Here is a 13,289-nt window from a genome sequence, read left to right on the forward strand (position 1 = left end):
AAAACGTAAAGGAAAAATTTACTCATGTGGCTGGGCTTTTCTGAATTGCTAAATACAGCCAGTTGGGCATTTAACTTTTGCTCTTCTCAAAGAAAACCTAGAAGAGTGTATGGAGCATTGTTACTCGAAACGCAATACGATTTGGAACGTGAGACGAGAACGAAAATACAAGATGCTATCAAAGTGACTCAAACATGCTATGACATGTGCAAGTAAAAGATAACAAAATGTAGAAGAAGAAGAAGAAGAAGTGAAGAAGGTTGTGTTAGAGAAAAGATGGTGAAGAACGTTTACAATGAGTTGTTTCGACAAGGGACTCCTTACCTCAAAGGTATTTCTTACAAATATCAAGCATACTATTGTTATTTATTACAACCATATATCTAGACTAGATTGCACTACGTTACCCTCCCACAAAATCTAACCGATTCATTCCCCCTAGAATATTCCATAATATGTTACTGCAAAATAGCCTGCAAGTTGTACTTAATCTGTTATGCTTACACGTCATTCCTCTTCTATAACAGATTTGGCAGTTGCTGTTTGTACTTGTCTTCTTTGATAAGTAATGCAACGTTTCTCCCTACTGAAGGGCATAGCAGAACGATGGGTATTTTTTGGTGTTATAATTTACTCTAAATAATTATCTAAATATAGATACTGGTAAATAATAGATACAAGTACAACACTAAAAAAATCCAACAGTAGAACAGTAAGGAAGAAAAGAAGAAAAAAAGTAAAAGTAAATAAAGTAAAGTTATAAAAAGTAAAAGTAAAGAAAGAGTAAGTCAGAAAATTATGGAGAAAGAAGCGGATGTAGGGATGGGCATGAGTCGGATCTAGATTAGGTCCAACTAGAACCAGATCCATACCCTATTTTTTAATGGACCTAGACCTGGACCCAGATCCATAGGGTCTGGAAAATTTAGACCCAGACCCATCTAGATTTGGTCCAAAACAAATTTTACAATTTTCGTCCATTCGTATAAAATTATTTATTCATTTTAAACTAACAAGGAACTTCGTTCTTATATTTTGAACTAATTGTGCGACCAATTATATGAAGTATTCCAACATTCAAAATCTGAAACGAAATATTTGTTAAGTCTTTTGATTTTTAAAGTATAAATAGATACGACAACCACATTTCAAATTACATAAACCAACAAAGTTTAAGCAATTAGGGTCAATCATCAAGAGTAATTGGGAGATCAATGGAGATGTAATCTATCGAATAAAAACGGGTGGATAAAATAGAGAGCGATTACTAGGCTGCTATATGATAAGAATTTCCCACTAGATTAAAAGGTAAATTTTACCGAGTGGCCATTAGGCATGCATTGTTGTATAGGATAGAATGTTGGCTGGTAAAAAAGTTCGTCAAACGAAAAATAAATGTAGCGGAGATGAGAATGTTGAGTTGGATGTTTGGGCACACAAGGATAAATATAATTAGGAACCTAAAGTTGAGAGAGAGGCAAGGGGTCGCCCTTTTGTGAGCAAAGTTGCATAAAAACATGTCAAGTTGGATTTGACATATGAAGAGGAAAAGCGGAGATGCACCAAAGAAAATGGTGGAAAGCCTTAGTAGCGGAGGGCAAGAGAAGTTGAGGTAGACCCAAGAGAACGTGGAATAAACAAATAAAAATTGACTTGTAGGAGTTGCACCTTTCTGAGGACCCGACTAAGGATAAAAATAGTTGGAGACATCATATTTGTGTTTTAGATTATTGATAGTTCCCGTCTCCTTTTGTAACATTCGGAAATTTTAAAAATAAATAAAATCATTTTCGGCTTTAAACTAATTAGAAATTACCGTGAATCAAGTGGGTTAAGTGATAATAATAATTATTATTATTATTATGATATATATATATATATATATATATATATATATATATATATATACATATATATATATATATATATATATATATATATATATATATATGTATGTATATATAATATATATATATATATGTATATATATGTATATATATATATATATATATATATGTATATATATGTATATATATATATATATATATATATATATATATATATATATATATATATATATATATATATATATATATATATATATATATATATATATATATATATATATATATATATATATATATATATATATATATATATATATATATAAAACTAACTAAAATTAATACCCAAATCAGAAACTTTTTTTCCCCAATTCCCAATTCCCTTCCCGTCCCCTTCTCCTAAACCGACATTCCCTTTCCCCATTTCCCTTCCTTCTCCTTCCTTCTCATTCCGTCACTTTTCATCATCATTTTCAAACCCTTTGCATCCTCAAGACCTTCGAAACCCATGCGCTTATCCCGCCGTCCCTTGTCTTTGATTTTCAAAGAAATTGGGTTCTTCTTCCTCTAAATTTCGAAAGGCTGTGTGAAATCAAAGTAGCATCGAAATCCTTTCCCTTTGTCTTTGATTTCTGCCGAGTTAGGGGAGAAGGAGTGAGCTTCAATCTCGTGATTAAACATCCAATTCAAACCGTGAATCAAGCATTAAGTCCGTTTTCCTCCTCGTTTCTGGTAGCTGAACAGAAGGTAGTTGTCTTAAGCCCTTCTCTGTTTTCTTGATGGGTATACTTTGATTCATGTATTTTTAATTGAATAATTTATTAATCATGTGTTAAACGCTAAATTTTATTGAATCTTCAATTTATATAAACTAATTGGATGAGTTAAGTTGATTGGGATTAGACCTGGGAAAACGGTCGGTCGGTCGGGTTTTGGGTCGGATCAATTTCGGTCGAGTCATTTTCGGGTCGGGTCAGTTTTGGATCAGGTCAGTTTCAGGTCGGATCACTCTGGGTTTCGGGTAGGTTCGTATTGACCCAACGGGTTACCATAAAACATTAGAATATCCAATCGACTAATTCAACATAAAAAAAAATCATTAAAATGTCTAAAAAAAATCATTAGAGAAATTACATGTACGATTTTCAAAAAATAGTTGGTATGTCAGGTTCATTTAAGTGCAAGAAAAATAGGGGAATTAATATTTATTTTGAAAGACTTGTAAGATACACGTTTTATAAAAGTTATTTTGTTTATTATAATTGTAACGTTAGATAAAAATGACGTTAAAATTATCTTCACAATTTTCATGTTGGAAAGATATACAACTAACTAAGTACTTATTTCGTCTTATAAGATACGCGTTTTATAATTTAGGGTAGCGACATTCGTTTTTTGAAAAGCTTATTCAAACGTGCGAAACGTTCATATAAATTATATTGATTTGCTTACTGAAATGTAGAAGAATTAAAAACTCATTTGACTGATTTAACAAGATACATGTATTCAATTAACATGATTATAACGTCCTGTTTTTAAAGAAAAATAATTACGATGGCTAAAAAGACGTTAAATACGTGTTTTTTGAGATCTATTGATGAATTTTAGGGTTTAAGTGATATACTCAATATGTTGAGATACTTTGAAAACAAAAATTTTATTTGAAATGAATTTTAACATTGAAATTACTCTAAAAATTGATATTAAATCGGTCAAAACGGGTCGGTTTTCGGTCGGGTCATTTTCGGTCGGGTAATTATCGGGTCGGTCATGTTTCGGATTAAGTCGCTTTCGGGTCGGTCGGGTTCGGGTTTTGTCGGGTCGGGTCCCGGGTTCATTTTCGGGTCGGATCAAATTTTCCCAGGTCTAATTGGGATTATTAGTTGGATATGAGATATTGGATAATTATTGTTAGGAAGTAGGAATTTATGGCTAATGATGATGATGATGTCCTGATTTTGGTTAGGTTAATGAATTTCTCAAGTAAATGCTAGTTGTTCAAGGTGGTTTTGACGATGATGATGACAAGTAATTGAGTAAAGTGATGCTCTTAGATGATATATTAGATGTTTGTTGATTTGAGAACTTGTTATGGGTATTATGTTGATTGATAGATTTAGGTGAAGTTGAGATTAATCATTTTGATTGTGGATACTCGTCAAGAGCTAATTGTTAGATGATTGAATATTTTAGATGGATTATTAATTCTTTATGAGCAATAGCGATTGTGGCTGGAATGTTTACTTCCAGTTTAATAAGATGTAAATAGTGAATTTGTAACACCCCGAGATTTTAATAATGAAATTATTTAATATTTTAATAACTTTTAAAGATTTTACATTTATATTAAATTATTTCTGAATTAGTTTAATAAATTTCTTGCATACATGAATGTAAATGTTAACTTATATATATATATATTAAAAATATAGTTACGATTTCTTAAATAAAGAGGTTCGAATCAAAATAATTATTTTATTAATATGTGTGAGTACACAAAGGCGAGTCTCTTAGTTGAGTCTCGCAAGAAAATAAACAGAGATAAAAATAAATAAATATATAAACTTAATAATAATAATAATAATAATAATAATAATAATAATAATAATAATAATAATAATAATAATAATAATGATATAGCAACGAGTATAAAAAAAAAACCCATGAAACCCTAAAAACAAAAGCTGGGCCGTCATTTCCCTTCTCCTTCTTTCTCCCTTCTCTGCGCTGCTCCGTCTTTCTCTCTTCTCTGCGCTGCTCCGTCTTTCTCTCTTCTCTGCGCTGCTCCTTCCTCGACCAGCAGCAGCCGCCGTCCCTTCGCGCAACCAGTGCAGCCGCCTCGTTTCCCTCGCAAGCAGCAGCAGCAAGGGCTGCGTTTCTTCTCGCAAACAGCAGCAGCCAGCACCTAGGCCGCCACCTGCTCCACGCCTGCTGCCGCCACGACCGCCAGCCTTGTCCTCCCTTTTCTGCCGAGGAGGCTGCCGCCACCAATAAGGCCCACGGCCCAACTGCGTGGGTCCATCACCACCACCTAGTCTTCATCCTTTTGTTAGTCCCATCTTTGTGAGCCATCTCTTCTCTTTTCTCTAATTAATTTCTAGTTTTATTTGAAGTTTTATTGTAGTTTTATGAAGTTTATGAGTGAGGTATTGATTTGTGTTATTTTCATTGAATCTTTTTGTGGGTAAGAATTTGATTGATGAATTAAACATGTTCATGACTTAGGGTTTGGAGGTTGATTTGAAATTATGGGTTGTGTGTTGATTTCGTATTTAGTTTCTTTGAGTCTTAGTATGGGTAGTAAATTAATATGTTATCTTTGAACACGAAACGATTCGGGCTTGGATTTAGAGATGAAATTACCAATGATGTGTGTGTTATACTATATTTTGGTGATGATTGATTAAATAACTTTAAAAGTCGTTTTAAGATCTGGTCGATTGGTTATTGTTGTGAAAAAAAAAATAATAATAATAATAATTTAAAAAATTAGTAATGGTGATGATGTTAGTTGACTATGAAAGTGATTTTGATTGATTAAATTGGGAGTAATAGTTACTAATTGTTGTGGTTTGATTGTTGTAAATTACGAATACGCTTATTAGGTTGTTATTGAAATTATAGATACATGATATTAGTAAGCCAAGAGCATGATGTCAACTTATCGTCGATGGTTGCTAAAGTTAATTGTCGTGTTGTTTTGACTATAGTTCTTAATAGTTTTGGAGAATGAACAAATGATATCTCAACATGATAACTCTACGATTTGTCTTATCGTTATGTTAATGTTATATTAAAATTGTAAGATTTAGTTGTGATTAGTTATTTTTGGGTAACGCGAGCCGATATGCTCAAAATAGTTAATGTAAAGGAACGATTCACACATACTTCTACTTTAAATGGATGGAAAGACTTATGTTGCGTTGAGTTGATGATTTTGACTTGTATTGAATGAGTTGTGTGCGTGCTAGAGTGATCGGAAACTCATGTTGAATGGGTGATGGCGGTTACTTGGATATTTAGTTTGGTATGTCAAGTAGTTAAGGGAACTTATTAGTTCTACTCATAACTTATATAGGTGCCCATTTCGTAAGAGGAAAGTAGAGCCTTAGTTGAGGTGATTTTGTGACTTTTGATCGTGCAGTGACGCTTGCAGGTACGTACACGCAGTAACGAACTCTTATACGCAATTTCTATTTAAGACATTATTGTTCATTGTAATACTATGCACTGCATCAAAACTGAGATACTAGCGAGTATGCCTTATACGAAACGCCGTCGACTAGGAAATTCTTGCGCTTAGAATAGTTATAGAGAATGAAAGTGTTAGTAGGAGGCAGGGACCACCCCTCTTATCTATTTAAGAATTAGATTATGCCTAATTGGAGTTAGAATGATTCCTTTATAGGTGAATTTCATATTCTATTGAGTGGCTTAGTGGATTTTGGCGCGCTGCTATCCCAGGGCGCTCATTAATAGTTGAGAGTGGAAGTTATTCCCATCTGATAAGATACTATATTATGATTAGCTGGCGTGACTTAACTGGATTATGTCTGGTTGTTTTTTTAGTCCCCTAGGTGAGGTTCGACGGGACCACTGTAAGGGGGGTATGAGCATGCTTGGGTCATTGGGCGCCGGGAGGCCGATAACGCCCCTTGACCGAGGTGTTACCATGCGGGCCTTGCAAACCCCAATATGGTGGCCTCTTCACTGGTTTAGTACCCCAGTGTGTTAGGTTTTTCCCAAAGGTAGGACCCAAGAGGGTCAGCTGGAGGGGGCATGAGCTCATACTTTGCCAATGGGCGCCGGGAGGCCGATAACGCCCTTGGCCGTGTCACTATGCCAGGAAGTAGAGAAAAGATCCACAGATAGAAAACTATTCAGTGATAGTTTATTTATTCATTGATCGAAATGTATTTATTGATAGTAGGTTCATTCTCTTGTAGAAAGCTTACGCGTTGATAAAACGTTTACTCTTTGATAGAATATTTACTCATTGATACAACATCTACTTATTGATAGAATAGTTTATGCTAACGAGAAGTGTGCCTAAGTTAAGTTACCTCAAGGATATTACGGACTACGATCAAACTTACTTTAAGATAGACAAGCTCTATAAGGTCATGCGTTAGGTATTCTGTTAATGCCTTGGTCGAGTTGATACTATACGTGTTTGCAGGAGTTATGTTTAAAAAGAGGAGCGTGAAGACCTGCATTCTACCCAAGAACACATGGTTCGGGTCAGAAAGCACATAGTGAAATTAAGAAGTATAAGTGGCCGGTAAACGGTTACTACATGTGCTGGTGTCTTATGAAATCGTCTTATGTTGTTTTATAATATAATATTATCTAGTAGTTGGCCTTATTATATTTGATGTTAGTTACTAACGTGTACGTGTTTGTATTTATGTTTGATTGTTGATGACTTTCTATGATTGTCCTGCTATGACACATTGGCCTTTGGTCTAATGTCGAGCAGCAGGAGGATCATAGACAAGCGTAGCAGGTACTGGAGCTTCTTATGTATTGCATTGCATTTGGGAAAAGTGATGAGGGTGAAGCATAACCTGTGTCCTTACCGCTATCTTTCGATTTTGAATCTCTTGTTATCTTTTGTAAATTTTGATTGTATATGTTTAGTTATGAGGCCTTGTGTCCTCCCACGTGTATTTGTATTTCCGCTGCGTAGTCTATAACTATGTATGGTTTTAAGGAGTTAAGTCTTTTTAAAACGCAAACGTCGACACTGGAACCACGATCCATGTTTGGCATGTTGATTTGAGAGGCCGGCGACGAATCATTTCGCCGTGACATAGTTTTGATAGGCCATTAGTGCCTTTACTTTATTAGCTTCTTAATTAACTTTTGTTTTTCTACAAAGGCGCACAGTTTTAAGGCAGATGCTGCCAAAATTTCAACTCACCCTTTTAAAGTTAATATTTAACGTTTATATAAATTCTTTTCCTTTTTCTTTTATGTAACACCCGAATTTCCTCACCTCCTTTACGGTTTTGGTTTCGTTAAGGGGTCGAAAATTCTGGGGTGTTACAGAATTAAAGATCAAAGTTTTACTGTTATATGATGATTAGAAATGCTAAAACAAGAGTTATGTGTAAAGTATCCATAATTTGATATTCTTGAAGGTATTATGTGATTCTTTGAAGATTTTCAATGTTAAGTTTGAATGAATATATTGGTGTTTAATTGGAAAATTGATGGAAAATGTATTATTAGTAAGTTATATGATGATGAGTATGATTTGATGGATCTTGAGATGATTAGTTTGGATTGAAGAAATGTTGGGATTATGTAATTGTTTGAAGAATAGTTGTAAAGATTAATTGTAAATAATTTAATATTCTTGGATGAGGTATTAGATTCTTGTGGACTTGTGGATTGTAGATTAGAATACTTATCTTTGTGGTTAAATGTGCATATTGGAAAATAAGGGTTGTGGATAAATAATGTTAAATATAGGTCGAGAAATATATGAATGTGATGAAATATTGGATAATCGGGGTTCTTGATTTAATTATATGATTCTTAAAAGTATTGATAATGATGAGTTAAAATGTCTATCTTTTTGTAGTAGTTGGAATTACCAAGGAAACTAAGGAAGTTATAGACGTTGTTAATCTTGAAGAGAAATTGACAATTATAGGTCGTGGTTATAAAATCTTGATGGAAAATCGGGAGATTAGAATAGAACATGTGAGATTTAAATGATTCGAAATATTAAAATAGCTGTTGGATCTATGCATTGTTAGGAAGAGTAGTAATGAATTAAATGAACCTAGCTGAAGTATCGTATGCGTTGTTGTGATGCTATGTTTGTTATGCTCCAGGAGACGACGTCATCGAAGAACCCTTCTAGTTGATAGCTGGATTCGTTACCTTGAAGCGACATCGTCGGTGAGTAGTAACAGTCCCTTAAAAAGGGGTCTGGCCAGACTACCATTTGTAAAATGTTTATTTAAAGTTTGTGAAATTTATATGAATGTGATAAATGTTTATGAATGATTATGCTGATATTGATATGGTCAATGGATCGGGCTTGCGGGCTGGTCATTGACGGGGTTGAGGAACATTGTTTCCTACTCCCTGTTTTGAAGCGAATTGTCATTGAGATATTGACTAGCTTCACCCGAGAGCGACTAGCCTTAGAGCTATGGGGCACCTCTCAAACTAGACTCCCTGTGCGCACATAGATCTAGGAAACTGATGTTGCTTTTAAACCATTGTTTTGTATTCGTGTGTTTAATTGTTTTGGATTGTTGATTCTCACTCAGTTTAATCTGATTCCTTGTTGTTTCCATCTTTTAGCCTGATTACAGATCAGAACCGGTCGGGAATGATGGGTTAGCGGTGTTGAATAGCGTTCCAAGGATGTATATTAAGCTGAGCACGTAGGAATTTGTAGATTTGTATTAGGATTTTGGATAAATATATATTTGTTTTGGCTATGCTGGTTATATAGGACTTGTAGAGAATTGTATGATTGTCTTGTGTTTTAGTTAGATATTGATTTTGGGATTTAGCTGAGTTAGTCACGTTGAAGAGCTTGTGACCCCTTTTGCTTGAGTTTTGGAAGTGTGATTTCAGTTTCTTGTGAAATGAACCCAGTGATGACCCTGTTTACGCAGTCAGCGGTAAGTCGGGTTGTTACACCTTTACCCTTTTCTATCTTAGTTATCTATTCGGGTTTTTAGTTTCCTTTTGTTTTTCTTTTTTATGATTCAGTTACAATTTTAATGTGGTTTATTTGTTATAGATGCCTTCCTAGGCGAGAATGCGAGATGTATACCACTCACATTTCTCTTTGTAGGGCCCATCCTTTTAGGGGATTATTTGTGTGCGTGTAGTCCTCTGCGCCCTTTCCTTGTAGGGGGTACGGGTATGGTCCGCTTCCTTCCTCTCCCGGACCCCGACCTATGCAGGATACTAGGTTGATAACTATGACTATTACTATGACTTTTATGATACAATGTGTTTAGAGTTTATAGACGAATAAGGGGTGGGTGGGTATGAGGTGAGGATAGGGCGGTATGATGTAGCCTGTGGGTATAGAGTGGCTATGTGGTGGATATGGGGTAAGTATAAGATGGACATGGCATATAGTGGGTGTGGATAATTTCGGATAAAAACCTATTTGAGTAGGCGTGGGTATGAAATTGTACCCGTCATAGGCAGTAGATAAATGGTGGGTATGATAATTTATGGAATATTTTGATAAGTAATAAAAATATTTTCTATTTCAATTTACAACTGTTCATGTTGAAATTTTGCAACTTTCTCGCACTTTTTTTTGGGAACTTGTACTAATTTATTGGTGTAGTTGATCGATTCATTAACTGGGTGATCTTGTTTGTGTAATTCAAATAAGGGGAAATTTTTCAATAATAAACCTATTTTTGCTTGATCTGCTAAAAATAAATTTAGTAATTGTTTAATTTTTAAATAAATCCTCCTATTGTTTATAGCCATCTTTAAAGCTTTTTGTAATTAGACAATTAGGAATAAATAATAATTGAGTTTATTTTCAACAATTATACCGAATATGTGAATTTATTTAAAAATAATCAATAATTGTGTTTTTTTTCTACAGATCAAAAGGTTGATATATTTTTGACAATTTATATTTAAAAAATAAGTTAAAGGATATGATATTAAAGGTTTCTTTATAATTTTCTCTTTCTGGTTTATTTGTTTGAGCCACAGGAATTACTGTTAAAGAAGAAGATGGCTTGTAGCATATCATCTTCTGCATTTCTTATATCGTCAGACTTGTTTGGAGCTCGAAAGAATAAGCCCACCTCATTATCATGGTCTTCTTCATTTCCTCAATTCAATCTTTCTCTCAATTCCAAAACTAATTTGTCAAATTCTACACCCAAACAGGTATGATTTCCTTTTTACAAACCCATATATATATATATATATATATATATATATATATATATATATATATATATATATATATATATATATATATATATATATATATATATATGTTTTTTTGTTCAGATTCAATTGTCAATTTAGTTCAAATTGCACTATCCAAATTATACTGTGTTCTAGTTGTTTCTTCAGTATGAGTTGTTCATCTGAAATATTTAGAATGAGTTTCTTTTTGGGAGATATAGAATGATTGTTAATAAACCATGTGCTTGAAAAATTGATGAATTTTGAAATTTGGTGATGATAATTGTTTTACTTTGATGCATATATTTCATTACCCTGATTAGGTGTCTCCCACATAAATTAGGTTTGGGGGTTAGGGTTTGTGTTTCTACATCTGTTGTTTTAGCTGAACTATTTAGAATGATATAATATGTAGTATTAGTTTTTTATAAAAGCAAAACTAATAAGTTTTAATTACTAAAAAAAAATGGAAATTGTCTTGTGGTAATGAGGGAATAATTAATGGAGTTTGTTCAAGAATCTGGTAAACAAACTAAAAGTCACTTGATAATGAGACCAGTTTTTTTTCATTCTCTTTAAGCATACGTCTAAAAGGAAGATTGCCATTTTGATTCCTTTACCTTATGAATACATTGTTAGATTTTTAATTCGTCATTGTTCATATGGTCTCAATTGCTTAATTGATAAAAAAAACCAACTTAATGCTCTTGGTTGTCAAATCAAATTCTTGCTTATGAAACTTTTTGTGGAATTTAAGGTATTTGGTCACGGTTCCATTGATGATATTGGGTACTCTTACAGTTTGTTGAGTCATGAAATGAGCTAACCAGTTGCTACACGACTCTAAGATAAGGGTGAAAGTGTGATGAATCTATTTTCATACATTGAAATATGGATCAGGGGAAAGGAAGGGCGAGGGAAGTATAGTGATCCAGTTTCCTTTAGATGTAAATCCTACTAAAGTTGATAAGATTTGGAGTTGAATTATAGGGCTACTTCCTCTTTACCTTTGTCCTTCCTCTTTCCTTTTCTTTTCCTCCATTTTCTTTGATCACTTTAATTTGACTTGTTGCCTTTTTTTTTGTCAAATATGAAGATGTCGAACTTCAAGGCATTTTGTTACGAGTTTATCACCCCTCACTTTGACAACCCTTAAATTTAACAGTTTCATGGGACTGATTAATATAATATTATATATGCGATAATCTCAACACTAGTTGCGCAAATAATGTTTGCTATCAAGGGCTAATGTGAACAACCTCTCTGTTATTACCAATGTGAAGCAACCTCTCGGTTATTACAAGGGTAAGGTTATGTATATTTTACCCTCCAATCTTTGCCTAGGTGGGAGTCACTTAAATTGTGTTGTAATCTCTATACTAATTCAATCGCCACCTCATTTTGGGTGATATAAATTCTAAAATATGAAACTGTGACTCTGGTTTTTTATTTTTGATGTTTGAAACTTGAAAGTTATCCAGGATTTTGTTGTTCAAGCAGCTTGGACTCGGAGATCTCGAGGAGAACCAAGGAAAACCGATAGGAAATCATGGAAGCAACAGACTGATATGTTCATGAGACCTTTTCTGCTAAATGTATTCTTCTCGAAGCGATTTATTCATGCCAAAGTGATGCACCGTGGAACCAGCAAAGTGATATCTGTTGCAACCACGAATGCTAAGGATTTAAGAACTACCTTGACATCCCTTATTGATAATAATGCATGCAGAGTGGTAGGTAAGCTCATTGCTGAGAGATCAAAAGAAGCAGATGTATATGCCCTGGCCTATGAGCCTCGGAAAGATGAGCGCATTGAGGGAAAGCTTGGCATCGTCCTTGATACCATTAGAGAAAATGGAATAATTTTTGTAGATTAATCTCACATTTTTGTGTTATGGTGAAGATTGTGTAGAGTGAAATTGTGATTTTACTATTTAGTGCTGCATTGCTTAAGCTACTTTCATGCTTACTTCAAACTCTTACAATATTCCATTTTAGAGGATATACCCCTGCCTCCTTCATTTTCGAAGGATCAAAAGAACTACTCATGGTTGCACCAAAAGACGCTTTGTTTAGATTCAATTGAGATTGCAGAACATAGGCTCGAAACTTTGGATGCTTGTATAAATTATTTCAAAAACATAGAAAGTCTGCGTTGTTTAGATTGTAGAAACTTTGAATCCGAGGGCAAGTAGGTCAACTCCTTTGTCCCATTGAAAAGGCTACATTCGACCTTTAAATATGGGAGCTTTTTAGGTCGATTTACTGATATAATTACCGTTTTAATCATCAGGAGTTTCTCGAGCTTTTCATCAATGCTACTCTTCTCGAGCCACTACATTTTCTCCAATATTAGGACCCTTTGTAACATCCCGGCCCCTCGGACCGCTGGTGACTAATCATGGAGACTGTAGACTAGCCCCACAAACCAACACAAGTCTTTCCAGTGCACTTTGGCCTCACTCGTGCGCACCCCGGAAAACTTCCCAGGAGGTCACCCATCCTAAGATTGCTCCCCACCAA

At 34.2% G+C, this 13,289-nt stretch overlaps 1 protein-coding gene across 15 annotated transcripts; it reads left to right on the top strand.

Annotated features, from left to right (window-relative positions):
• The first annotated feature begins 2,185 nt into the window (after window positions 1-2,185).
• On the top strand, window positions 2,186-12,735 carry LOC130799031 (uncharacterized). Of its 15 annotated transcripts, XM_057662166.1 has the most exons (8): window positions 2,186-2,591; window positions 3,811-4,907; window positions 5,923-6,000; window positions 7,324-7,350; window positions 8,690-8,756; window positions 9,168-9,493; window positions 10,563-10,742; window positions 12,248-12,735. In XM_057662166.1, the coding sequence occupies exons 6-8, from the start codon at window positions 9,458-9,460 to the stop codon at window positions 12,641-12,643; spliced, it is 612 nt and encodes a 203-aa protein (XP_057518149.1). In that variant the 5' UTR covers window positions 2,186-2,591; window positions 3,811-4,907; window positions 5,923-6,000; window positions 7,324-7,350; window positions 8,690-8,756; window positions 9,168-9,457; the 3' UTR covers window positions 12,644-12,735. The 15 variants fall into 15 exon arrangements, with proteins under 15 accessions (XP_057518149.1, XP_057518143.1, XP_057518148.1 ...); XM_057662160.1 differs by lacking the exons at window positions 7,324-7,350; window positions 9,168-9,493 and adding an exon at window positions 7,024-7,125; XM_057662165.1 differs by lacking the exon at window positions 7,324-7,350.
• The last annotated feature ends 554 nt before the right edge of the window (window positions 12,736-13,289 follow it).

The sequence above is a fragment of the Amaranthus tricolor genome, chromosome 13 (genome assembly GCF_026212465.1).
Source record: "Amaranthus tricolor cultivar Red isolate AtriRed21 chromosome 13, ASM2621246v1, whole genome shotgun sequence".
NCBI classification, from domain to species: Eukaryota; Viridiplantae; Streptophyta; class Magnoliopsida; order Caryophyllales; family Amaranthaceae; genus Amaranthus; species Amaranthus tricolor.